General features: G+C 51.6%; 1 protein-coding gene and 1 long non-coding RNA gene across 3 annotated transcripts; one reads left to right on the forward strand and one right to left on the reverse strand.

Annotated features, from left to right (window-relative positions):
* Positions 1-27839, reverse strand: LOC144729669 (tyrosine-protein kinase receptor TYRO3-like). Of its 2 annotated transcripts, none has more exons than XM_078610089.1 (17): positions 27492-27839; positions 25870-26122; positions 24914-25017; positions 23722-23904; positions 21475-21561; positions 19845-19960; positions 19318-19558; positions 16661-16769; positions 13658-13752; positions 12174-12269; positions 9923-10003; positions 9033-9122; positions 5996-6117; positions 5190-5299; positions 4842-5001; positions 4614-4750; positions 1-3752 (listed from the first exon to the last, which is right to left on the reverse strand). In XM_078610089.1, the coding sequence occupies exons 1-17, from the start codon at positions 27559-27561 to the stop codon at positions 3128-3130; spliced, it is 2679 nt and encodes an 892-aa protein (XP_078466215.1). In that variant the 5' UTR covers positions 27562-27839; the 3' UTR covers positions 1-3127. The 2 variants fall into 2 exon arrangements, with proteins under 2 accessions (XP_078466215.1, XP_078466214.1); XM_078610088.1 differs by having other exon boundaries at positions 9033-9125.
* LOC144729670 (uncharacterized) lies at positions 5636-13991 on the forward strand. The gene is made up of 2 exons (XR_013587742.1): positions 5636-5795; positions 13281-13991. It is a non-coding gene; the product is annotated as an uncharacterized LOC144729670 (long non-coding RNA).

Raw genomic sequence — 27839 nt, forward strand, 5'->3', positions numbered from 1 at the left:
TTGTTTTCAACTTCATTTATTAGGTATAACCCTGTGAGCCATTCGGCTCTTGAATCGGGTGCAACCGCAACAAACAAACACATGAACAAGAAACATCTTAAAGTGACTACAAACGGAAAAATCCAGGAAAAAACAGCAACATCTTCCAGAAAAAGCACCGTATATCAACGCTGTGTGCAAAAATCCCAGAGGGAAACATTCACAATTCCACCACGCCACACAAAGCGTTCACGTGGAGCTATCTGCTCTTGCGGCGGTAAAATAGCGAGGGCGTTCTTCCCACGATTGACATGTCCCGGTTATTGTGAAGTGGCAAGTCTCACATTCACAGCCAGTCCCCTCCCCCAGCGCTTGATGTGCTGCTGCTGCTTGGGCTTGTCCAGAGCCACAGACCGGAGTCAAACTGGGGCGACAGAGCCACGGTGGGCCATGGGTGAAAAAAAACATATTTTTCCAGCGGCAGGCATCGGGTTTTTTCTGTAACACAGTATAATTAAACCCGATTTCGGGGAATTAAAACCTGGTTTAATGAATACGAAACTCTGATCCAAGGCTTAGGCTGCTTCCTCGTCCGTGCTGCTATCGTACTCGGGGGGGCCGTCGGGCACGGGGTAGTCGTAGAATGCGGCGGGCAGGTTGGTCTTGATGAACACGAGCTTCTCCTCCACAATCGTGGGCGCCGCCAGTGAGTTCCTTCGCTTGGAATGGATGAAGCCCATCGTTGAGAAGTACGGTTCTGCAATTAGAACCAATTAAACCGGATTTCTCCCAATCTCAGATGATCTTGTTTAATATAAAAAGACAATTAAACCCGATTGTAAAAAAACCCGACTGTACCACCCTTGCGGTGGGCGAAGCAGAAAGTGTACACGAGCAAGCCACGTGGGAGACGTGGTGTGTGCATCACCATGGCGAGAGGAGGAGTGGAACCGGCCCAACTGGACTGGTTTTATAGCGACGATCGACGTTTAAATTGTTTTTATTATTATTTTCTGTGTTCAATTTAAATTTCATGGCTTTGGCCACGGTTTTATACAAATACGTACCCGCGGCATTTCTGAAAGGCGGCTTTCACGACAATATTCGGCCGCCGCAGATTTCGAATCACCCAACTCTACCGCTCCGGCACCCGCAGATTGGAACTCCTCGTGGCACGCGCAACACTTCTAGACGCGCATTGTGGTGTTGACGCGCATTGTGGTGTTGACGCGCATTGTGTTGACGGGCATTGTGTTGACGGGCATTGTGTTGACGGGCATTGTGTTGACGCGTATTGTGTTGACGCGCATTGTGTTGACGCGCATTGTGTTGACGCGCATTGTGTTGACTCCTTGACTCGTGGGTGGGGAACATACGAGAGTGAGACAAGACCCATCCCTTCCTGTTTTTATCAATCACTGCCAGCACATTAGCCGCACTAATCGGGCACTGGAGGGGAACATGTTTTGACCTGGCAAACGCACTCTTTGTAATTGTATCACGCCCAAACACTGTTGTGATTGGGCGCAATTCCCGATCCACACATACGGAGACATCACGGCGATAACGCTCCGCTCACTTCCCCGATGCGGTCATCCGGCTTGACCACCTGAATGTGAGATTGTAGTTGTTGCTCTGCGACTTCCATCAGCAGCCGCTCGCAAGAAGTAGAAGACGGTTGTCATCACAGCACAGGCCTCTCTCACTGGCAGAAGCGACCGAGATGTGTGTTGATGTTGTCGCCTGTCACAGACTCAATTGACTCGCGCAAGCTCGTTTTATAAGATGCGTTCCTTGCAGTTGCGCATTCAAAACAGAGGCTGGCCGCTCAGTGGCGTAACGTGGTTTAGCAATGGGGGGGGGGGGGGAGGAGTTGGCACAAGGCATAGAAAGGGGGGGCCCCATTACAATTTACACGTAGCCCGGCCCGTGGGTTCCCGGTGCAGTTGCACCGCCTGCACACTTGATGGCTACGCCACTGTGGGCGCTCCAAATGTGACCCGCAGCAGGACGAGAAGAGACTCGCGTTGCCTCGATCTGACCTTTCAGCGATTGTCCAGTGCGGCCTCCATTCCTTAATATCTTAATACATCACACCTCTGATTTATCACGGCTGTCTACATACGGTGCGAAAGAAGCTCAACATACATACATCACCAGACTCATCAGCTTGCGACTCCCATTAAATGTCTAAGCGAATGAGCTGTTAAACTAAAAGTCCACGAAAGATTCGAGTTTGCGCTTTATGCCCATCCCGGCATAAAGCAGACTTCGTTTGTAAGCCACACCGCTGAATGTTTGTGTCCTACAGACTAAAAGGGCCCATTCTCACTGTGAACGGACCTGCCGTATAAATGATGCCCTGGCGTACAATCTCTTCCATGACTGAGATTATCATACAACCAATAGAGAGCAGCACACACTGCACTACAGCCCCCCCCCCCCACGTCCAACAAACGGGGTGAATCTTTTTTTCGAAACTGCAGTTTTTAAAAATCGTAATAAATGTTTCACCGCCCCCAGCTGTGAATAAGTCGTAACATCTACTAGAGTACTTCTTCACAGTGGCCGGGCGGTGGAGGGCCGAAGCTTGTTGAGGCTGAACGCCGCTCGCAGGCAGCAACGTACCTTGTAGAAGGGTCAAAAGGTGACCGTGCCGTGCAGGGGGAAGGGTATCGGGCGTAATGTCACTCGTGCAATGCAGAGGATTGTTAGAAAAAAAAACATTCACTCTGACTCCGCACCTCCCAAGTCACGCTCGAACTCTGCGGTCCATCCGCTGCATTGTGGTGAGATGTTAACTACCTCGCCTGGTACACGGGAGGTCGTGGGTTCGATCCCGACCTTGACGCCGTGGTCGCGTGGATTTTTCTCCGGTTCCACCAGTTTTTCCCCCCAGTTTTTTCCCCTTCCCTAAACGCATTTAGAAACATGCGTTTTGAGTACATGGCTGCTATACATTTCCGTGTGATAAGCCACTTCGTTGAGCTATCATTTGTGGCCAGGTCGCTTCTGAAAAAAGATCTGTAAAGCTTAGTTGACCTTACCTGCTAAAATAAAAATTGCATCAAGGACCAATTAATAATTTCAGTTCCGTTTCAGTTCTGACAACATCGGGGCCATCACTGCCGCTCAGCCTTAGCCTCTGTCAACAGAGGGGGGATTGTGGGAGAGGGGGCGGCTTCCCCTCCAGTAGGGAGCTCCCTTCGGAGGAGCCGGCCGTCACTACGCCCTCCGCCCCCCGAGATTCTGGCACCCGCATTGGCACCACCGCCGCCACCGCGGGCGCTGGCATATCAGCGACCCGTGCCGCCGCGATCCACTCGGCCGTCGCCACCGGCGCAGGCGACCCAACGTGCTCGTTCAGCCGCGCCGGCTTGGGCGGAGGAACCAAGGAGGCGGCGGCGGCGGCCTTGGCGGGAAGCGAGTCTCCGTAGTCATTGCCCCTTTCGTCGACGGCAGCGGCGGCAGCGTCGCCGTCGTCGTCTGCGCGATCGTCTTTGCCGCTGGCGCCGCTGCAGTAGATGCCGACGGCGGCCCCGCAGCAGCCGTCACCGCCGCCGCCACCGTCGTCCCTGCTGTCACCGCCGCCGTCGCCGCCGCCGCTGGGCTGCGTTGCGTCGTGGTGGGACGGCACGTTGCCGTACAGGACGTCCTCGCGCCGCGACAGGGGCGGCAGCTCGGCCAGCAGTTCCTCCAGCCGCTCGCGCAGCGCGGGGAACGTGGGGCGGCAGCGGGCCTTCATGCTCCAGCAGTCGCTCATGATGGCGAACCTGCGCCGGCAGGTCGAGGGTAAAGACGCGGCCCCGAAATTGCTCGCCGCGCGCGACTGCTGGCTGACGGGCCTCCACTTGCGGGAAGGTCTTGAGAGCGAACTCTAGAGGGTATGCGGACCGTACTTCCACGCCGACTACACGTTTTCGAAAAGAGGCGAGAGTACTCACACTTTACCCCACCACACGCAACCTCGACTAACCGTGGTGTACCCGCTTAGACAGAGGTGGCAGAATCCGAGAAACTTTTCCATTGCTCCCGTCTGTCGCTCCGGGATATTGAACCGTTTGGCCTACGGATTGCAAGTTCGGTGTGCTACTAAACATTACACCGTAATTACACACACTTAACTATCGATTGTGGAAGGGGGTTGGATGAGAGCGGTGGGGGGGGGGGGGGCAGTGATGGTAAATTACAAAATGTTATCATAAGAAAGGGATGGGAAGAGGAAACAAAAAGAGGGACAATCCTAGGCTCTGGGCTAAGGAAGTGAAGCGCACGGCTGAGGATGTTGTTTTGAATACGCGACTGCATGGAACGCGTGTTGTAAAACGCGTGGCGTGAGTCAAATGGTTTGGTGAGAGGCAACGCACACATCTCAGTCACTTCTGTCAGTGAAAGAGGCCCGTTCTTCTTCAATCGTATTGGCGGCGTCTGTCGCTGTGATGTCTCCTTCGTAGCCAACCGTGCTAAGAGGAGGTGCGGCGGACGGACCAACAAACTAAACACAAACAGCAGTCGAAAAGAAACGGGTTTTAAACCCTCGATGATTTCAACGTGCACAGCTGCAGTGGCTTCCTACTACCGGAGTGCTGTTCATTGACGCAGCGTGTGGCGGAGGTGGGGGGGGCGGCACTCACAGCTCGTCCAGGCAGTCCGGCGGCTGCTTGAGCCGCTTCCCGGTCACCAGGAAGTCGAACATCTCGTGGTTCGCCACGCCGGGGTACGGCGCCTGTCCCCTCGTCACGATCTCCCACATGGTCACGCCAAACGCCCACTGTCGCAAAACGACGAGACGACGGCGATTAGAAAGCCCCGGCGGTTTGGCGGCCGGCGCGTCCCATTACCGCCCTCACCGCGTCGCTCACCACGTCGCTCTTGGCCGTGTAGAGGCGGTCGGCCATGCACTCGGGCGCGAGCCACTTGACGGGCATCCGGGAGATCTGGCCCTGGCGGTAGTAGTCGCCGCTGTAGATCTTCTTGGTGAGGCCGAAGTCGGCGACGCACACGGTCAGGTCCTCGTGTAGCCTGCGGGGGAGGGCAGGGGAGTTGGGGTGGACGGGGCAGTGGCCGAGACCGGCGGTGAAGTGTGCTCGGCATGAAGCGAAAAAATCTGTATAAATATTTTTTTTCCCTTTTTTTACGAAACGTTTGCCGATGCACGATATGGCCACGATGGCCGGCGAAGTGAAGTTGTGCGCCGGGCCTGGACTCACATGCAGTTCCGGGCGGCCAGGTCTCGGTGGACGAAGTTGTTGGCGGAGAGGTACTCCATCCCTCGTGAGATGTCCACCATGAACTGCAGCAGGGTCTGCAGAGGCATGTACTGTTCCGCACACGCATGCACGCACACGGGCACACAAAGGCAAATATCACCCACATAGCCTATAGCGAGACTGTTGGGGCGAGTTGCTGCTCTCAATACTCTGATAGTGCGCTGTTTTTGAGTTGTATGTCTTTTGGCGTCATCTGGTCCAACACCAATGGAGACTAGGCTCTAAGAAAAGCTGTCTCGGGTGTGGACCAATCAATTTCAAGGACAGTGCATATCATTATCATTATCAGAGTTGTTTGCATTTTGACTGCTTGTGTTGTGGTTATTGCAAACATGATCCCTTGTATAAAGGTGTCAGTTTTTGTACCAGTTGAAAGGTTAAAAACATATTACTATAGTCGAACCTATGCTTGAAATCACAGAGTGGGAATTTAGCCAAATTAAGTGCAGAACCAAATTGAATGTTTTTTGTGTGTCTGTGTGCAGTCATTGGTGACCGGGCTGAGATGCCATCGACTCACTACACTCGGCGACCCCCGTCATCTATGTACGTTGAACTTCTTTCGCACCGTACGTAGCCAACGGCGCTTTGATCACGTGCACCTGCCTCGATTCGAACCCAGGACCCTCAGTGGTGGCAGCTCGGCACTCCGACCTCCGAGCCGGCTGGCCACCACACAATAGATTTTTTCAAAAAAATATCGTATCATTTTTTTTTATCAATATGGCTTTTAACGGCGGCGTTACCACGGGCGTGCGCGTGAAGCGCGTGCGCTTGAGGAAGCTGTGCAGGTCCCCGTGGCTCATGAAGGGCAGCACGGCCATGGGACGGGGCAGCTGCTGGCCGGGGCACACCTCCAGGCAGACGCCTGCGGGGGGGGGGGGGGGGGCACGGGGGGTGAGAAAATACGCTCGCGATGAATGAGACCCACAAAGTTGATTGAAAATGCTCTGCGAGTTTGCCGGTTCAAAACGCTTGATTTTGCAGCATTTGTTTTTTCCACACAGAGGTGTGGGAGGGGGGGGGGGAGACGAGGTCGGTACCGTTTCTTAGGCAACAAGATGTCAAGCTGCACCTATACAAGCCTTGTATGTATCTTTTTTTTCTATTCAAAACGGTAAAATAATAGACTGAGTTAGATGGCAGGGGAGTTCCAAGGCTCGGGAATGAGAGACCATGATAGAGGGGTTCATAGGGGTCCATGAACGGGCTATAGGGGAGGGACGGGAAGGTGTAGAAGGGTGAGGGGGAAGAGAAGGGGCAATGGAGAAGAGGGCGAGACTTCAAGAGATGCACGTGCATCTCTGCGCGTGCCCATTTGGATGCAGTGTACGAGCGTTGTCGTTGCGTGCGTTGCGCACGTTTCGCGGGTCACGCGACCCCGGCTCGCGCACGAACGTATCAAGATGAGGATTGCGTGAGGACGGCTCTCCTTTCTGCCGCCCTTCGTAAAACAAATCCTTGCTGTGGGTCGACCCCCAGCCCATCATCCCTCCCTCTAGGGTCGTTTAAGCGAGTTATCATTCTGTGGACATTTACTCCAGTGGTTTTCCTATGGAGAGACTTTGCCTCCTCCGCCATAGGTTAGTGGAATTCCAAATCTTTTAACTTGAAAGCCTTAAAAAGGAAAGAATGCACCAAAAAAAAACCGGCGCGGCTAGCAAAAAAAAGTCTTACAGCGGAATTTTTTTTTTTGTAACTCAAAATCTCTGAACACACAGTGGAGGTGAGCCCGAGTGCGAAGATCACACTCGCTGATTTCCACACATTGTCCGGTGCATTTCATTCCAGGAACCGGTTGGAAGGGAAGGGTCACCCCAACGATCTGCCCTGCCCCCTGGGTGTAGATGCTATCATTAAAACCCGTTTTCTAATAATTGGCAACATACCTCACCCGTTAGCCTTGGGGCACAGCAAGCACGAGCTCCTGTTTCTCATTTTAAAAAAAACAACACGCTGAGGCCTGTCGCCGCGCCTCACTCGCGCGTTGTTCGGGCTTGCGCCCGCTCCCCCATCGTCATTTTATTTCTTGCACGTCACCTCCCGCGCGGTGACGTGCCGTCTCCGCCGAGGGGCGACCGGAGCAAAGGAAGGAAGGGGGGCCTCGGAGAGAATTCACTCACTCGGCGGGGAGGAGGAGGAGGAGACTGCGGGCCGAACGCGGTGTTCAAAAACAACACGAGCATCGACGCCGGTGTGGGAAAAAAATGATAAACTGGCCCCCGGTGGTAGCCCGATGGAAAGTTGCCAAGTTCACATCCGAGTTAGGGTTGATTCAGCCCATCGCCCCTCCTTCGGGGTTGATGATGCAGCCGCCACTCTGTGACGGGAGTTCACGGCGGTTGTCACGTGGACAGATTCAACCCCCATTGATGGAATGAGGACTTCTCCACCACTGGCTCAGGGTTGCCAACAGGAGATAACCGCCGACTGAATGCTCACTTGAGCAGGAAGTCGCTGCGTTGCACCTTCAACTGTGCTCGAGACACCTACGGTAACCCAGCAGTGTGGGGGCAGCAGTGACGGTTGGTGGATCATCGCACACACAGCTGTTGTGAAACTCCCTTCCACCCCGTGGAGCGTGTGCGTCCAGGAGGTGCCATACCCTGGCTCGCCAGGAGAAGGCAAGGGGACCAATCACCGTGGGGATAGAGTGTTGCTCCCTCGCACGTATGTGGGGTTTTTCTCCAGGTGCTCCGGTTTCCTCCCGCACGTATAAACATCATTATGAGAACTCCTTTGCCAGTACCAAAATATACTAATAGGGTTTTTCCCCTTTTTCTGGCAACAAAACTGACACCTTTTGGTGCTGGCAAAGGAGTTCCCATGATGTAGCTGCTCACCCCGAGCTCTCATTACTCTGGTAGTGCGTTGTCTTTGAACTGTGCGCCTTTTGGCGTCATCTGGTCGAACACCATATGAGACTAGGCTCTAAAGAAAGCTGTCTCTGGTGTGGACCAATCAGTTTCAAAGACAATGCATAAATTATCAGAGTATTGTTTTTTGTTTGCATTTGACTGCAAGTATTGTGGTTAATGTAAACATGATTCCTTGCAAAAGTTGTCAGTTTTGCTGCCAAAAAAAAGGAGAAAAACCCTATTCGTATAAACATTGTTGATTGGCGGAAAACATCTCAAGGCAAGAACCCAATGTGGCGTGACCCTCCTAAAAAGAGTGGGGTTGTAAGTCTAAGTGTGGCATTCCTGGATAAGTAATTAATTATGATGCTAATAAATTATTACTAATGACTGCGCAATCAATTTCAGATCACGTACGAATAACTTGAATGTAATACTAAATTTATGAAAATAATATAATTAAAGTAATAATAATTTCATTATTAATCATTTTCATTATCAAAATATATATATTTTTTTTATTTAAATAGATGCGTATTAACAATTTATTTCAGTAATAATATAATTATTAACATACTTTTTTAAATGAACTATTATTATTTGCCCCATTGTCCGTGCAGTGGTTACAAGACAGAGTACATTGGCAGTGACTCTCTCTGTAGTGAGCAAATTCGTTTGGGGGGGAGGGGGGGTGAGCGGGTCCATTTAGAGAGAGGTGAAGGGAGAGAGAGAGAGAGAGAAAAAGGGGGGGGGACGAGGGGGGCAGGGTTCAGGTGTGCGATTAACTTTTTTGTCCGATGTTAATCGTGCGAGAGGATATCAAGGTAAGGATCGCGTGACGATGGCTCTAAAGCCGGGAGGAAAACCATCAGGCAGGCCGAGGGAAATCTTCCCAATGGAGCTTCGCTCGCCGCCCTCAACTCACCGAGGAGGCGGATGACGTTGGGATGGTCGAAGTCCTTCATCGCCAGCACTTCATTCAGGAACGACTCGATGTCACTTGAAGTGCAAACCTCTACTGCAGGCAGAGGAACAAGATTTCATGAAGCCCCGCACTCGTTGTCCGCTCATTAACGCACGCACTTTCACTCGCTCACTCACGCACACATTCGCTCGCTCGCTCATGCACTCATTCCCTCGCTCACTCATTCACTCACTCGCTCATGCACTCATTCCCTCGCTCAGAGCACACTCAACCACAATCACTCTCACTAAACACACATTCAGTCGCACGCTCGCCAACTCATTCGCTCGCTCACACGTTCTCTCACGTGCGGCCTTGCTCACTCGCTCACCTTAATCACACGTAACTCGCATCATGCTCGCTCACCCTCTCATTCCCTCACCAGGGACAAACTGTCTATCTCCGTGACATTTAAATGTCTTCGGAAGTTAACTGCTTTCTGATGAAAGACGGTTGGCTGAAGAGTTGGGGTCTTCTAATCCAGATTTTGACAAAAGCTCCAGGACAATCTTTCTGAGCTGGGGTCGTTTGGCAGCCTTAGCTCTGAGCGACCGCCGCCTGGAAGCACAGTGCCTCCACCATTTCCACTCTAGACCCAACGCAGATGTATATCTGTCAGTCAGCCTATAAGCTCTGTTATCAAAACCGTTAAGTCGTACAGTAAACCGTTGTGAACGCCACACCATCTCTCACAGTTCAAATCAATTGCCGGCACCGGAACACGGATGGCCGAATCCCGGGAATGGCCCCGGGGTGAAATCTCGGGGTCAACGCAACGTCGGGGTCAAAGCCGCAGCAGGTGGCAACCCTCTGACTGCTCGGCAACCATCTGGGAGTCGTTTTGTGTTCACCTTTCATGGTTTTGACGGCGACTTCCACCTTGGTGCCGTCGTCCTTCATGAGTCGCCCCTCGAACACGCAGCCGAACTCGCCTGGGCACACGGGGTCGCCGGCGTCGGCACGTCACCCAAATTATCGCGACGTTACGGCGCACGGACACAACGGCAGAGCGGGTCGCCCTGTTTTGCTTTGGAGCAATGGGTGGGGAAACATTGGGCTTGGCCGACGGGCAAAAATTGGACTCTTTACTTGATACAGCAATTGTGCTGTGACTGTTCCACCTGAAGACGGAAGCTTGTGTTGCCTCCGAAGCGTCGTGATTTTTTATTTTATTTCTATTATTATTTCTATTATTTTTATTATATATAGATATTTTTTTACCTTCGTGACTTTACCGAAAAAAAACCTAAGAGTAAAAATTGGACTCTCAAAATACCTATGGCTGTCACACGTTAGCAGGCAAACCTGGGTCCCTGTTGTTGCTGCAACAGCTCCCCCCCCCCCTCTCCTTTGCGGTGAATCTGCTTCCGTCCATCTGTTCAGCAGAAGACGATCGGCCTGACGAGGACGTCCCTCCTCCATCGCCGTCCGCTTGTCTACAACAATCTCACGGCTGCGCTCACCACCAATCTCCCCCCCCCCCAACCCGGTTCTACATCACTCTTCACTCTGTCAATCCAATGCATTCCCTGCCTCTACTCCTCAATCCACGCAGTCCACGTGCGGTGTTCCCTCGTTAGTCACGACACTTGCTACCCCGTGATTTTGGCTAGCTGCGAATTGCATCTGGAACTCCGCACGACCGCTGCATCACGAGAGAGAGAGCGAGAGCGAGAAAGAAAATAAAGTGATGAGATGAAGGTCAATTCATTTATAAGCAATTATTTAAAGCTTTAATATGTATTTGTTATTTATTTTATGCTTATAACTAATTAAAATAGCTTTGTTATCAAGATAATTTTCACGTGTTTTATAGCGCATTTATATATTCATTTAAGCTAATCAATGAACAAGATCGGTTTTCGTGGCCCAATATCACAATCCGTGAAATTTGCTGCTCACGAACATCTCTGGAATGTGTCCGTCACGAATAGCGATGGCATTGCGTACAGCGTTCTGCCGTGCATCGCCACACATCTGGAATCAGGTCCGGAACCGTTCTTGTCTCGACCACCGAAGTCTCCTTCCCTGGCTACTTTCTTGACTCCCTCGTTGTTGTCTTGCGTCTTCACTTCTTGTTTTCTGAAGCCTCGAAACTCCCCAACATTTCCCCCTCGTCCGACCCAGTTCCGCAGTCTGAATATTTCGTCCATCTACTTTGCTCACGACTCCCAACCTCGCCGTGCCCACCTCCGATTAACACGGTTATCCTACGTACGGTGCGAGAGAAGTGCAACATACGTACGCACGAGGGTATCGGGGGCACGCTCATGGCCAGGGGTTGGCAACCAAAACAAGAAGGGACATTTTTTCGAATTTAGGGGCCGTCCATAAATGACGTCACGCGATTTTGGACGATTTTTGACCCCCCCCCCTTCGTCACACGGCGTCACAAAAGTCAGACCCCCCCCCCTCAAATATGACGTCACAAAACTCGGCCCCCCCTCCCCAAAATAAAATATGCTTCAAATCGCTTTAATGTTGAAGACATTTATTAAAAAGTCTATTTAATTAAGCAGAACGTGTTGTCTATATTTATTTAAAGTTGCACATTTTGATGTGACGTCACATTTCTCAAACCCCGCCCGCTCCTCACACATCGTCACAAATGTCTGACCCCCTAGGTGCGTGACGTCATTAATGGACGGCCCCTTAGTAAAAAAAATCTCAATATTTGAAGAGCCGCCAATGCGCGTGAAGACGAGACCGGCGGTCCACGATTAATCACGTGACGGAGCGGTTCCTAAAGAGCGGCGGGTTGCTGACCCCTGGCCCGTGGCTCACGCGAGGCTCCCCACCAGAGGTCGCAAACGGGTTTTGATTCCTTACCCGTACCCGGCCGCACCACTGTCGCAAATGGGTACCCGTACCTGGCCGGGTACGGGTACGGGTACCTGTTCCCTACCCGTACCTGTACCCTACCCAAATTGAGTGATAAACGGTTACTCACCAGTGACTCACGGCCTACCCGTACCCGTACCCGGCCGCACCAGGGTCGCAAACGGCTACCCGTACCCGTACCCGGCCGGGTACGGGTAGCCGGGTATTGGGTAGGGTACGGGTATCGGGTACCCGGTTGCGACCTCTGCTCCCCGCCCGTACCTTCTCCCAGCACGCTGCCCAGGTGGAGGCAGGGCCTCTTGAGCAGCACGCCACTCAGCTTCTGAGACAGCGCTTCGCTCAGCCCGCATCGCTCCACTGCAGGCACAACGACAAAGATCGAGTTGTAGTCTCCACAGCCTGTTGGGCCACTCACAGATATACACAAAGATAAAGATTTTGTATATCTTTGACAGACTTTTGGACTAAATGCTGTTAGCACCTATGAAGGCCGATACAGCACACGCGGGGGTGGGTGGCAATGATGACACACCGCACTAGGGAATCATTTGAGGCTGAGTCGACCTAGGGGAGACCAAGTATTGAGTTCAGATAATCGTCGTTGGTGTTGGCCGTGAGCGGGAATCGAACCCGGGTCGCCGGGCTAACCACTACACTGCCGCTCCCCACGACAAGGAATACGCACACACAGGCATCAGTGAGCTCACAAGCTCGACCTGCTCATCGTAACTGGAAGGACTGGACAGACCGGGGCATTTGTTGTTGTGCCAGGTAAAGCAACTCGGCAAGCTGCAAATTTGTGTCATTAAAATTCCATTGCGTGGGAGGGGGGGAGTTTAAAAACCTCCCCACTGCAGCGGGGTTCCTTCCTCAAAACATTTTTTTTACTCATCCGCCAACAAAATAATCATCACGGTCGGATTCACTGCGCATGTTCTCATTGCAACACCCCGTAACCCCCCCGCTTGGGGAAAAGGAAACGGTCCTCCACGCCTGGTTTGCGAGCCACCTCGCAATGGCATCTATCGTGGCTGGCACGGCACGGGGCGGTGAGAGCAAGCGAGCGGCCACCTTGGTGGGGAACGTTTGAGCCCCACGGCGCGGCTTGCCAGATCTGCACTTCATTCGGTAAAGCTGTTGCTGTGGGGCGTGGGGGACGTGGAGGCACCATAGCAGGGATTTACTGCTGAACTTGTGTGGGTCGGGGGGGGGACAATGGGTCATTTGGTAGAGCAGACAAAGATCCCCCCAAGATAACCTTTAACAGACTTTTTTTTCCGCCTGAGGACGACCGCTTGTGTTGCGATCGAAACTTCGTGATTTATTATTTTGTATTTTATTTTTCTACCCACGTGACTTTACCGACAGAACCAAAGAGGATGGATTCCTGCAGTCACGAAAGCTTCAAATCAAGACTTTAATAGACTGTCGGGGCAAGTGCTGTTAGCGAGTAGCACCGATGAAGGCCGGCACTGTGGCACACGAGGGGGCGGGTGGCCAGCACCACCACGCCCGGCCACCTTTGTCTCCCGAGTGGCGATGTTTACACACTGCACCAGGTACTCATTTGATGCTGAGTCGACCTATGGGAGGCCCAGAACAAGTTCAAATAATCGTTACTGGTGTTGGCCGTGAGCGGGAATCCAGATCTGAAGTGCAGCGCACTAACCGCTACACCACAAATAAACACAAACACACACACGCACACATACATACATACGTACACACGCGCAATGCGCACGTACGTGTGAGCTCGGGGTTGTCGCGCCGGTAGCTCCGAATCTCCGGGATCTCTATGAGCGGCTCCTCCGGGTCCGCAGCTGCGGTGTCGAGCTCCGACCTGCGCCCACGACACGGGCAGCACCAATGTATGTGTGTGGCGAGTGAAGCGCCGCACTGGACTTGAGGACTCACTCATTTTACCAACGGCTATTGCGTAGTTCATTGTTATTGGCCACACAACAATTGGAAGCCCTCAAGTTATGCACGATGGTGAGATGTTATATACTTCGACCGGTATACAGGAGGTCGTGGGTTCGATCCCGACCCTGACGCCTATATATTTGGAGTTTGCATGTTTCCCCCGTGGTCGTGTGGATTTCTCTCCGGGTCCTCTGGTTTTTCCCTCCACATTTACAAAGGTGAGTTTAGAGTATTTGGCTGCTATACATTTCCACGTGATGAAACGCCACTTCGTTCAGCTATCATTTGTGGCCAGGTCGCTTCTGAAAAAGAGCTATAAAGCTCAGTGGGCTTTACTTGATAAAATAAAATAAATGTTTAGTTTATACAGCCTCAGGTGGTACCGACAAGTGAGATATCTAGGTTGGCACGGTGAGGGTGGCATGCTGAGGGTGGCATGGTCAGAGTGGCATGGTGAGAGTGGCATGGTGAGGTTGGAATGGTGAGGATGGCATGGTGAGAGTGGCATGGTGAGGTTGGAACGGTGAGGGTGGCATGGTCAGAGTGGCATGGTGAGAGTGGCATGGTGAGGTTGGAATGGTGAGGGTGGCATGGTCAGAGTGGCACGGTGAGGGTGGCACGGTGAGGCTGGAATGGTTCCCGTGCAAGTAATGAAATGAGGCCCTCTGTCTAATTCTCTCTCTTCGTAGCCCAGCACCCATAAACTTTCCAACAATAATAATGAAACAAACATTGACTCTTACGCAAGTTAATTCAGTGCATGCATCGTGAGCTTAAGGATCAATATTAATCGATGGATCGATGCCTAAAATATCTTCTTCATGCGTTTAATACTCATCAGCAATTACAATTGTCAAAGTGCCTAATGATGGTGGTGGTGTCTCGTTGGTGTGGACAAGTGCAGTGGCGTCGCGTGTTTAGAAGCATGACCTGTGGCGCATGGAATGAAATGGGGATCCCACCCCTTGTCCAATCACCCCTCTCTCTTTGTAGGCCAGAACCTGAAACCCTCTAACCCATTTGACTGTAATTTTTTTTTGCTCCGATTTCTATTGACTTCATTGCTGTAATTATTTTTAAAAAATGTGTTTTTGCCATCGTGGTGACCCAGGTCACTTATGCCAATGGGACTCATCCTCCTCTCTTATCCAGTCAAACAAACTTGAATATAGTAAATTGGTTTTTACCATATTACTATATCTTGCTACTGGCAAAGGAGGTCTCATAAACAAACTTGAACTTGACCCGTAGGTACAGGTGCAGTTGCACGGCCTACACACTCAATAGCTACAGCCAGCCAAACGAATGGGGGAATTAATTTACGAATGCCCGATCCTGTATACCACCAAGATTCATTCATTATGATGGAAAGAGGTTCCATAGAAACAACAATTGATTAAATTAGTCATTTGGTGGGGAAGGGGGGGGGGGGCTTATTTGACCATATTTCACCATGCTGGTCACTGCAGGTTCATGAAGCGGAGTGAGCGGTGCAGATGTCACTTGTCACTGACTGATGCTTAGCTGTGGCCGGGAATCGAACCCAGGTCTCCGGGGTTCATAGCGCAGCGTGGTCATCATCACCTTCTCAGCATCACCTTAGCGTGACATTGTCCCACCCAGCCCACTTTACTTTACCATTGTCTTGTAACTCAGCCACGAGTTTGCGCAAATGCAGACGAACCGGTTCGGCACGCTTACGAGTAAAGTACGAAAAGTGATATCTCCAGCACGGCTGAGATGTCGTCACCCCCTGAAAGTCATTTATCAAAACTAAACGAACTCTGCACCTGCGGCTTGGCATTCCTAGCGTGCTTTTCTCAATTCACATTCGATCAATTCCATTTTCAGTTTTAAGCCAGTTTATGCATATATTGTAATTTATAATTTCTAAGGGTTTATTTGATATTCAATGCCTATTGAATATGAAATTATTATTGTCCCTCCCGCCCCCCCCCTTCTTTTAATCACAATTTTTGTACCTCTATCAAGTTCACGAGATGACCAATCCACTTGTTTCCTGACCGCGAAAAAGCGGTGTTTTTTTATCATCAGGGCTGCTGGCATTAAACTAAATTAAGTACACAATCCAAATGTAGCAGAGACTCTCAACTCACTACACTTGCGAGGCTGGTTTAATCATGGGCAATCGTTCTCGAAATGTCCCATATTTCTCAGGGCCACGGTGGCGAGACGTTAACCACCTCGCCTAGTATACAGGAGGTCGTGGATTCATTCCCGAACCTGATGCCTTTCTATTTGAAGTTTCCGTGTTCTCTCCTTGGTCGTGTGGATTTTTCTCCGGGTCCTCTGATTTTTTTACCCTCCACATTTAGAATCAACGTGCATCTAATGTATTTGGCTGCTATCCATTTCCACGTGATAAGCCACTTCGTTGAGATATCATTTGTGGCCAGGTCGCTTCTGAAAAAGACCTGTTATAACTCAGTGGGCCTTACTTGGTAAAATACAAATAGTTTAGTTCAATAGTTTTTAGTTTAGGTCTTGTGACCCCCCATTAATTTACCCCTAAATAATGTTCCCTTTGTATGTTCATTTCTGTTTAAAATAAACCTTACAAAATATTACGTTTTAGAGAATTAATGGGGGGGGGGTCACATGGTACATGGACTACCCTGTACAATGCAATCTCCAACTCTAAGTCCGTCAGTCAGTCGGCCTCTCTGTTCTCTTTCTCCACCTGCTCCGAGAGAAATGCCATTGCACCAAAACGTTAGGCTGCTCTGCATTTGTCCCTCCGTTATGAAGCAGTGCTCGTGACAAATGTCGTGGATCGGATAGAGACGCAGTGGGCGAACTCAAACCTAAACTGTTGCTTCTTCTTCCTCCACAAGACCACAACCACCACAGCTCCGAGGACTGCCAAGGCAGCCGCCACGCCGAGTAGCCACGGGACGAACTCAGGGAGGGTGGCTGTTGAGGGGAGGGGGTGCGGGGGGGGAGACACCAGGAAGAGTTGCGTGCACGTGGTTGACACACGCGGATCAATGAGGAGTTGCACTTTTTTTAAAGCGTTTAAATATCCCAGCATCTGAAAACACCTTACGTCACATCTCATCTCAATCATTACAATTCCCAGCAACGGTTTCCTTCTCCCTTGGAACCTCATTTGCCAGTAAAAAATATGATAATTGTTTTTTTACCCTTTTATCTGGCAACAAAACTGACACTTTTTTTTTTACAAGGAGTCATGTTTGCATAGACCACAATACCTGCAGTCATAACGCAAACAAAAAACACAACTCTGATAATGTATGCACTGTCCTTGAAGTTGATTGGTCCACACCCGAGACAGCTTTCCTTAGAGCCTAGTCTCACATGGTGTTGGACCAGATGACGCCATGTGAGACTAGGCTCTAAGGAATGCTGTCTCGGGTGTGGACCAATCAACTTCAAGGACAGTGCATATCATTATCCTTCTCTTTAAGCCGAGGGGGATCCCCTAATGGCAGCTGTCCCTGTGCGGCACAATGCGACGTGACACCGAGCTGCAAGTGGCCATGAGTCTGCCAGTGGAGAGCAATGTTGCCATGTTGTTACCCAATTCAGTAATTTGAGAGAATTATGGCAGATGTGGGCAAGACATGGGCACACACCCAGTGTTTTGTTTTTTCAAGAGAATCGTCACACGGATAATCGAGAGCTATCTGCATGGGTTTGACACTTTATTGAATTTAATTCCTTTTAATTATATAAATATTTCTCTTGGAAAATCCCTTGAGACGGAACATCTCGCTTGCAAGGTTACCCAGGGTGTCAACTGACACGCGCATAGCAAGCACGCAACTTTGCATATGAAGGCGAGTTCGCTAAAGATTACCATCAATAATACCTAACATTTCAATCGGCCTTATAACGCAATGTGGACAAAAAAATACATTTATGATGATTGATTGTTATTTTTAACGCAAAACTATGGTTTAACACGTAGCCTTTCGCGACCAATATTCATAATAAACGTTTTTGGGTTAGATCGCATAAGTAGAAATGTGTCGTAACCATCCACCACCCGACACAGCCAGTAAGGTTTGTCACGTAAACAACGCGACAATTAGGTACTACTACAGCCCACCGGTGTGTTGGAGAGGAAATCCACAACATTTACAATTTGAATACGACGCTTCGATGGTAATTACAACCAGCATCATAGGGCGATTTGCCAGAAGAGTGAAGCCATCCACCTGCTTCCAGTCTTAACGAGAGCAGCAGGACAACGTCATCGCTGAACCCATCAGGTGCATACATCACCTGATGGGGGGGGGTTATTGTAAATATATAATAGATTAGTAATCATGTTGTTACCAAACATTTTTTTAAATCATAAAAATAACATTTGTGAAGCGGAGAAATAATTCTACACGAAGTTTGCTGAGGACTGGGGAGCCATGTTTGAGATGCATCGGTCATGGGGAGGGGTGGGGTTGGGGGGTTGGCTATACTTCACCACACAGGTGAGTGTGGGTTGGTGAAGGGGGCACGTTCTGTCTTGCCTCTGGCCGAGCACCTGTTATGCGCGGGGAGCGGTGGCGCAGTGGTTAGCACACTGCGCTCCGAGCCCGGCCACCCGAGTTCAATTCTCGCTCGTGACCAATCCCAGTGATGATGATCTCAATCAGTATTGGACCTCCCCTAGATCGACACAGCCTCAAATTAGTTCCCGGCGCAGTGTGTAAGCATCGCTACTGGGGATACAAAGGCGTGCGGTCGGGTGTGGTGCTAACGGCACTTTCCACAAAAAGGCTGGTAAGGCTATACGGGTAATCTTTGTCTTTGCATGGGTGCCCCTTCTGAGGTCTACGATGATCTCAAGTCTCTTCTCCTCGACAAGGGCAGTGCCCCAATCAGAAAGAAAACTAAACTACTCTTATTTTATTTTTCCAAAGTAAGACCCACTGAGCAATTTAGCTATTTTTCAGGAAGCGACTTGGCTATCACAAACGATAGCTCAAGGAAGTGGCTTATCACGTGGAAATTTATAACAGCCACATAATCTAAACGCATGTTTCTAAATGTGGAGGGAAAAACTGGAGGACCGGGAGAAATATCCATGCGACCACGGGGAGAGAGACATGGAAACTCCGAATGTACAGGCGTCAGGATCGGGATCGAACCCACAACATCCGGCATACGGGGCGAGGGAGTTAGCATCTCGCGACCAAAGTCATCGCCTGCTCAACCGAGCACCGAGGCAGTGCTCAGCTCCTGTCGACGATCCCTGAGCCTGTGGTGGAAACTCCGCACCCCCATGGCGGGCGGCGAGCCTCTCCATCGGACGACAACCATTGCGCTTTCTCCACAAAATGGTCAGCACATATATTTTTCTAAATCAACCGCGGAGGGACGATGGGCCGAGTCAACCCCCACCCCTCACCACGCCCCCCCCTCCGCCACAACCAGGATTTGAACTCCACCGACGAAGGACAAGAGGAGGACGGGAAGCGGTGAACGAAGGAGGACCCACCGGCTTGCTTGCGCGTGCGCAGCCTGACCCACGGGGACCACGGCGACGCGCCGACCTGGTTGTGGCAGGCGATGCGGGCCCGGTAATCCGTGCCGGGCTCCAAGCCGCCCAGGGGGGCCCCGTACGAGGGATCATCGGGGACCCCTGCCACCTCCTGCACCCCCGTGTCGTCGTCCGGGGCCCAGCCGCTGGCCTCCGTGTCGTTGTCGGCGTCCGCCCACTGCCCGTCGTCTCTCGCGACCTGCAGGGTGGCAACGTGTCCGTCAGGCTCAACCGGGACACGTGGCCGGCTGGCAAGCCCCGTGTGCTTTTAAATAGTCATGCCTGCAGCATAGCGACAGGCGCTTACATACAACAAGAAAGAGCGTGTCATTTGTGCAGTTCAGCGATGCGCTCATGTTTAACATATCCGGGCTTCACAGTCGCTCGCCAACAGCCCTTGCCCCGTCAGCCTGCATAGGCTAACGGGGGGGGGAGGGGGGGGGGAATGACTTTTGTGGTTGAGTGTAATTAAGCGAGGGTCGCACCTGTACCCGGCACCCGAGTAGCGGAGAGAATCCGTCAAAGCTGGGGTTCCACGAGAGCCAAGCGTCGCGTGTGCTCACGGTCACCAGCCGGGGCAGCCCGGGAGCCTCCGGCAGAACTGTGGGTGGGAGGTGGGGGGAGCGGGAAGGGAGGGGCAGCAGCAGCAGCACCAAGAGCGTCGCACTCCACCGTCTCAGCACCACTTCACAGACGCGTCACCCACAGTCGGATACGACTCCGCGCATCCACCGGGCACGAACTCGGGGAGTCGAACTCAGGTGGCTGGGGTTCGTAGCGCAATTCATGAACCGACGTGCCACCATTCAGTGGCGTACACAGGTCGGGGGCGGAGAGGGGGGGGGGCTGAGATGGGGGGGCGAACGTGCCCCCCCCCACCCCCGCGACTCTTCAAATCCAGGAATTTTCCTGGATTTCAATGTAGGGCCCCTATTTTAAAAAATTACTGACATTTCAAGATCGCCATATCCGCTCCCGGGGGAGTTTATAAATTCGCCACTACTGCCACTCCCACAGTAAGGAAGCACACACACACACACTCGTCGACAGTGATTAACACAATATTTCGTTTTCAAATAAATGATACCGTTGCCTGAGGACAGAGGGATGGCACAGTGGTTGGTGCATTGCACCATGAACCCGGTTACACCCGAGTTTGAATCCCGCCTTCGGCTACCATGCACATATCACGTGACTCCCTGGAACACTCTTGCAAACGGGCCATTCCATCTCCCGGGATCGTCTGCAGGTGATCATTTTAACAACAACAAAAACACCTATGGCAAATGATACCTGAACTGGTCCTGGTTCCCTCATCAATAAAACCGCATTAACCAGCCGGGTGAAGTATGGTGAAACAACCCCCTCCCCCCCATGACTCACTTAACATTGGGAGGCCTTCATCCAGCAGTGGATTGACAAAGGGCCATGAGCCGTAGCGTTACGTGCAGTGCCAAAACTAATTGAAAGGCGGTCGTGTTTCATTGCGAAATCTGAGATCTGTCTTGCCGAGCAATCGGAATTGCGACAGAGCCACGTCCACCCACACAAAGCGGCACGCGAGACGCCTCACTGGAACTTTCTGACCACGTGCACACAAATCCCCCCCCCCATAGCCCACCGCGTCAGGTTTGCGAGTGAGCACCGTTTAAGATTGGTGCCGCTGACGCACCACTGGCAAGTACTTGCACTGACCCATTTATAGGCCGAGTTGATATAGTGGTGGGCCAGGCCAGGTTCAGATTCAAAGAACAATTCACCACTGGTGATGCACATGGATTGGAATCAAACCGATGCTATGCGAGGTGCTCGCGCGATGGGGTTACTTTATAATTTACACACAAAGTGTTGCATTTGACCCTGCTCCTCCCCAGGAGGAGCTACAGCAAGGTCAGTCCTAGGGTCGCCACCAGTTCCAAGTGTGACCCGGACAGTCCGGGAATTGGCATCTGCGTTCTGGTGGCTAGGAACTGATTTCTACCCAGATCTGGTACCGGCGTTGCTGCGTTGGACTCAATTCCAGCGCACTGCACAGTTTTGATAATCGACCCAGCGCTGACTGAGGAATACGTTCGGGTTTGGTCTACAGTGGGAGAGGTGTCAGCGTGCTCTCACCCTTCACGTTGATCCGCGCCTCCCTCGAGACGCTGGTGCCCCTGGAGTTGGCCGCGTGGCACGAGTAACTCGTCGTCTCTGAAATTCCTGAAAATCGAGTCGCATCATCATCATCATCACCACGTGCATTCAGCGCGGACGGGAACCCCACGGGCCAAACGTGGCCTAGCTACTTCGTTTTATACTAGCCCCGCAGCGATATGTGGGCCTGCCGCTTTAAAGGTCACCCTTGCAAAAGGAGCAACGGTGCGTCATGCGTCTCGGTGGGTTTATTTCATCCGCTGGTGAAGCAAAGTGTGAGCGCAATCGAACTGGCAAGCGTCTTGGCTGCACTAATCGGGTATACTGGAAGGGAATATTTTCGACCGGGCAACACCGTGTCTTAATAACCATCGCGCTCGGTCACGTGTTGTCTCTCAAGAACCGGAGTTCTGACGGCAAGGTCAATGCGCGGGCATCGCTTCAGTGCGGTGAATGTGAAGCCAGGACGATTTTCTCGCGTTATCATCGCGCACAGCTGAGTGGTGTGCAATCATGCGCGTCCTCCCGCTGTCGTTATTCGAAAGTCCCTTTCCTCGGTGGGCTCACGCAGAGACAACGTGTTTTCGGGATGCGGTCGTGTTCCCAAAGATTGCCACGAGAGAGAATCGCTCTGGGTTAACTGCGCGGCCACTCCTGAAGCCGCTTGAACACCGGGCTCAGCGATGCGATAACCGTGGCGGAAAAAAACAAAAGCGAAGCGTTGCAAATAAAGAACACGGAAGGAACGCTTTGTGAGAGTTTCCTTGTTGGAGGTGACGCCGTGTGTGAGACGCCGACTGAGATTGACTCAGAAAAGAAACAAAAGGCGCCCGGTTGAAGCGAGGGAGGAAGTTCACGAACCGAGACGTTTCACTGAATGCACAATAATTTTACCCGTCGACGCGCCGATCGAGTCAGATCTCGGAAACTGAGCAGATTCGAGTCTGGACGGTGACCGCCACCCAGCGCGAATCAGGGCGGTTAGAGGCCAACGCTGCTGCAGGGGCTACGTTGTCACCAGAAGCCTTTGCAGAAACAAATCATCGGTGTGTGTGTGTGTGTATTTTCTGTATCGTGGCTCTCACTACTCCCGCATCTATGCTCCCCACACCTTCGCAAAATCCGCACTGACCGGCGTGGTGAAGTATGGATCGTATAACCACCGCGACATACGGAGGTCCTTATCCAGTGACGGATTGACAAAAAAGGGCCATACATGTACACGTGAACGCGTGTATTCACCAATGAGTGCGTCCATGCAACACGATGCAGTCGTCACCATCAAAGCTTAATAGGAATTGGACGCTGCTATGAATGTCCACGTGATGACATCAGCCACTTCATTGAGCTATAATTTGCGATCGCCAGGTCGCTCCTGAAAAAGAGCTACATTGCTCAGTGGGACCTGAACCGGTGAAAGGAATAAGTTATAGTTTTCTGAAGCAGGGATGGTGTTGGGGGGGGAGCGCAAATGCCCTCTAGAGGGCCTCTCTTGAGCTTCGTCTCGTGCAGTCGCTGAGATGCCACGGGGCCTGCCACCAGAGCGCCTGTGCCTTGTAGCCAACAAGACACAGGGGGCTTGGCACGTACCGCTGGGGGTGGCAAACGCCACAAGTACGCACCACAAGCAGAGAGCTATGCGTACACACTCCCTGGATTATGTTTGCTAGTTACGGCCTTGTTCCCTGGATGCGTCACATCAGTTGTTAACCCCTCCGGAATGCTCCGACCTTGCCGTCGTAAATGTTTGCCATCTAGAGATAAAACGATTCTCGAAAATAATTGATAGCGTTTGCCACTCTGGGTGGTAACCGAATCGTCATTTGTGGCCAAATGTCTCAAGGACCATCGTAACCCTCAACAGACCGGTGGTGGCTGAGCACAGGACCTGTAATACAGCACTGTGGAGGTAGCGAGGGTTTTGGCAGATCACACAAAACATTGTGAAACTCCCTTCCTGTTGGGCGTCGAGATGCCATGCCCCCCCCCCCTTGCTTGCCAGAGGAAGGTGGCACAGCGAGTGCAGATTCATCAGTTTCTGTGTCATCTGTATGGGATCGAGCGTTGTCCCCCTCCCACGCATACAAACACTCATCGTTCATCCTCCACAAGCGCCTCCATACGGATGGACCTCCGTGACTGCGAACTGCGCGGCGTTGCGCGATGCAGTCGCACGAGTGACGCGGAATATGAAACGACGGAAAAAAAAACGAAACTCAAACGCACCAGACACGTGCAGCTCGGAGGGAGAGGACCCATTGTTGTCTGGCTGCTGAGGCTGGACATCTGCGCTGCTGAACCACTTGATCAACACGGGCTCAGGAGGTCCCAGTGCAGCGCAGCGCAGTGTGAAGGGCTCGCCCCGGCTGACGTTCAGAGACCGAGGCTCCCAGGTGATGGTCGGCCTGCCTGGCACGGTCAGGCAACGGAAGGGATTTCAATCATAGTAATCATTAAATAAATGTACGTTGTTAATATTTCACCTGGAGAATCCATTGAGATGGAACATCTCTTTTGTAAAGTGTGTCCAGGGTTTTCATGAGGTCACTAACCCCGGTAGAATGGTCACACAGTGGGCGTTTGTCCAGATAGGTTATAGCGTGCATTGCCCAAAATGTCACTTGTTTTATATGTTTGCATTTAGGGCCACTGTGTTATTGATGAATGTGTTGATTTTTGTTGTTGTTATGTGTGCCTGTGCACCACTGCCAATGCAGGATCACAAGTAAATAAAACATATTTTGAATATAAACCGGAGTTAGGCTCCTAAACACTCGGCCCAAATGAGGTCTTAATGCATACCAGTAAAATCATTACTAATAATGCCGTTTATTTTTCCCGGAATGTGTCACTGAAACTCGAGACTCATTTTTGTAATGCTTTATGAGTGCATATGTGACCGCATTCATGCACTCGCTTTATAATTCGTAGAGATCATCCAACAAAACTGTCTGAGGAATTGGTGTTGTTATTAGGGACCTCCCCTGGGAAGCAATATTTATACAAGGGTTTTTTGCCCAAAATGTTGTGACACAATCCAGAGCAAACATGAATATGTTAAAATCGTTATGTTATCAGACGGCTAAACCCCGTCGGGTTCCGTACCACGGATTAAAACAAATCCATCTTAAACTAAACTATTTTTTTTATTTTACCAGGTAAAATCCTGCTGAGCTACACAGCTATTTTTCAGAAGCAACTTGGCGACAAACGAAAGGTTAACGAAGTGGCTTATCACGTGGAACTGTATAGCAACCAAATACCAGAAACGCACCTTTCCAAATGTGGCGGGAAATACCAGAGGACCCGTAGAAAAATCCACGTGACCACGGGGAGAACATGAAAACTCCAAATACACAGCAGGCGTCAGGGTTGAAATCGAACCCACGGCCTCCTGTACACCAGGCGAGGTAATTACCTTCCACCTGGATCCACCCCTCCTTGGACCGGACCACGACTCCCCCGGCTAAGGTGACCTGACAGGAGTAAGGGCCGACGTCTCCTTGCTGCACGCGGTGGATACTGCAACAACACACGTGGCAGACAGCCAACCAGCAGCAACGTCACCGCCACCATTGTGACGTGTCGGCCCGTCATCAACTGTGAATTCATCATCGTAACTATCGTCATCAATTCACCGTCATCGATTCTCAATCCATCATCAACATCATAACCAACATCACCATCAATCCATCATCAACTTTCAAATGCATCAGCTCTACTTGTAATGCACAAATGACAACATATCTCAGCAGGCACGATTAAAACACATTCCTGCGGAGGGAGCTGGTAGGAACGTTGGGTTGTTCGGTCAATGGCCAGGGTCAACGGCGGCGTGGTGTGTTCCGCAAATATGCTCGACTGTGAGGGCGGGCACAAGCCGGCGTGAGTAGGCTAAACGTTGAGTTTCATAAGGGCACCACGGGGTGACCAGCCCCTCCCCACCCAGCCCCTCCCTGCACGACGGACACAATAATCCACTGCTGGATGCAGTCCTCCCCAAGCTGTCGTCATGCGGTGACGTGGAATCGCTGGACCACAGCGATGGGCAGCTGAGAGCAAGGATCACCACGCCGGGACCGCAAATAAAGAGGACTAAGTTTGTCGAGAAGAGGGGAAGATCAGTTTTGACGATGAACACCTCCGGAGAAAAGTGCAGCGCCCCCTAGTGCGTCGTCACTTGACGGGAACTCGGTAGTAGCTCTATGAAACCTTCTTTTGCGGGGCCTTGCTCTCCTAGTTTTCTGCATGGAGCACTTAATCTCGCGACATGACGCCGGTGCCACAATTGGAATGAATTGGGAACAACGACCGACCGTATTAATTTTTCACCGCACGGATTGGAGGAGGAGGGAGGAGGAGGGGGGGTCGTACGTGAGCGTGCTGCGGTGAACAAATGCGGTGCCGCCGTGTTTGGACAGGGCGAGCTCCGCGACGGAGTGATGAGTGCCACCCCCCGCCGAGCCGGTGCCACCCGAGGAGTCGGCGTCGTGGCCTAGAGGGGCCCCGTCTCGAAGCCACTCGAGGACCGGTCCCAGGCTCGCGCTGTCCGCCTCGCAGGAGAGCGACAGTTCGCCTCCCACCGAGGCCGTGGCGTTCTGTGGACTCTGCGTGAACACGAGGCCATCTGCACGTGGCGACAGCGTTTGGCGTTACGAGGCAGGCGACCCTGGACGTGTGTGTGTGTGTGAAAAGGAGCTTTGTACGTGTTAAACAAGCCCACGTGTACTCTTTTTTCGGTAAAGTTACGTAGGTAAAAATAATATTAAAAGATAAATAATACAAATAATAGAAGAAATAATAGAAATAAAAGAATAATATTTATTACAAAAATTTATATTATTTCTCGTATTATTTTTATTATTTATCTTTTATTATTTATTTTTTACCTACGTGACTTTACCGAAAAAACCTAAGAGTATGAATCCTTGCAGTCACGAAAGCTTCAAATCTAGAAAGCCGACGTGTCAAAGAGCATTATGGTTCATCGGATTCCTCCAGTATCCATACATATTCTGATTGTGATTCTGACCAGAGTTCGATTCCGTCCCACGGGCTAACATCAGAGGTGAGTGTCTGAACCGCTCCTGGGCCTCCCCCTAAGTCGACTCAGCATTAAATGGGTACCTGCTGCGGTGTGTAAAACAACAGCACCGGACAGCGAAGGGCGGCCGGGCGGGGTGTTGGCCACCCACCCCATCGTGTGCCGTGTCGGCTTAAATAGGTGATGCTCGCTAGCAGCACATGCCCCAACAGTCTGTTGACGGCTAAATGGGGGATGCCAGTGTGTGTGCGAGACGGCTCGTCAAGGACGCCGCTGGGCAGTAGGAGAAGACAGTCGCCCTCCAAAAGCAGCGGAGCCCAGAATAAGCGACGCTCACAACAACGAGCCGAGCGCCGGGCGACTAAAACGCAGCGAGTTAGCAGAGTGAGGAGCACTGGTGCTGCATCTATCTGGTCAGTCATCTCGGTCAGTCAACCCATGGCACCTGGGTCTGTTCCGTGACCTGCCACCAGCGAGCCTTCGACACTTCTTCACGTGGCCTCAAGGTGCACCTATCCTGGCACAAGCGCCGTGGCAACGTCACCGCCACTTAGTGGTGAACGGCGGTTGTCGTGTTTTGTGTCTGTGAACGCGACTGTGAATCCGTGTGTGAACGCGTCTGTGAATCTGTCTGTGAATCCATCTGGGAACGCGTTTGTGAATCCGTGTGTGAATGCGTCTGTGAGTCTGTAAATCTGTCTGCGAATTTGTCTGTGAATCCATCTGCGAACGCGTCTGTGAATCCGTGTGTGAATGCGTCCGCGAACGCGTCTGTGAACGCGAGTGTGAATGCGAGTGCATGCGCATGTGCGGTGTCTTTGCCGCGCCGGCCTTCTCATTACGTGCTCGAGAACAGGACTTTGCCCCAAAGGTCTCTTAGGGCTATACGGGGGCGATCACTGTCTTTGTGTGTGCGTGTGTGTGAGAGAGAGAGAACGCGTGCGTGTCTGACCTGCGTGCACCAAGCGCATGCAGATCACCAACGAGAACGCGCTCAGGGCGCGTCGTCCATCGCTACGCATCTCCCCCTCTTCCCGGCGACGCGGATATCCGAACGCAAATTCCTTCTCATCACCGAAGCGCCGAACAACAGCGAGAGGAAGAACAAGCAAGCGACTCGTGGCCTCTCCGCTTTCCTCTAATCAACTTCTGGAGGCCGCTTGACTGGTGGACACCGAGGCAATCTGTGCAGAGTAATCTCTATCCGCCGCGCTTGCGCAGCAACACGCGTACGTCGAGGAAATAAGAAACGCGCTGCGACTCAAAGCGAGCCCCTGAGCGACAGCCCTTCAAAAACTAA

This window comes from Lampetra planeri, chromosome 33 (assembly GCF_965212315.1).
Source record: "Lampetra planeri chromosome 33, kcLamPlan1.2.h2, whole genome shotgun sequence".
Classification (NCBI taxonomy): domain Eukaryota; kingdom Metazoa; phylum Chordata; class Hyperoartia; order Petromyzontiformes; family Petromyzontidae; genus Lampetra; species Lampetra planeri.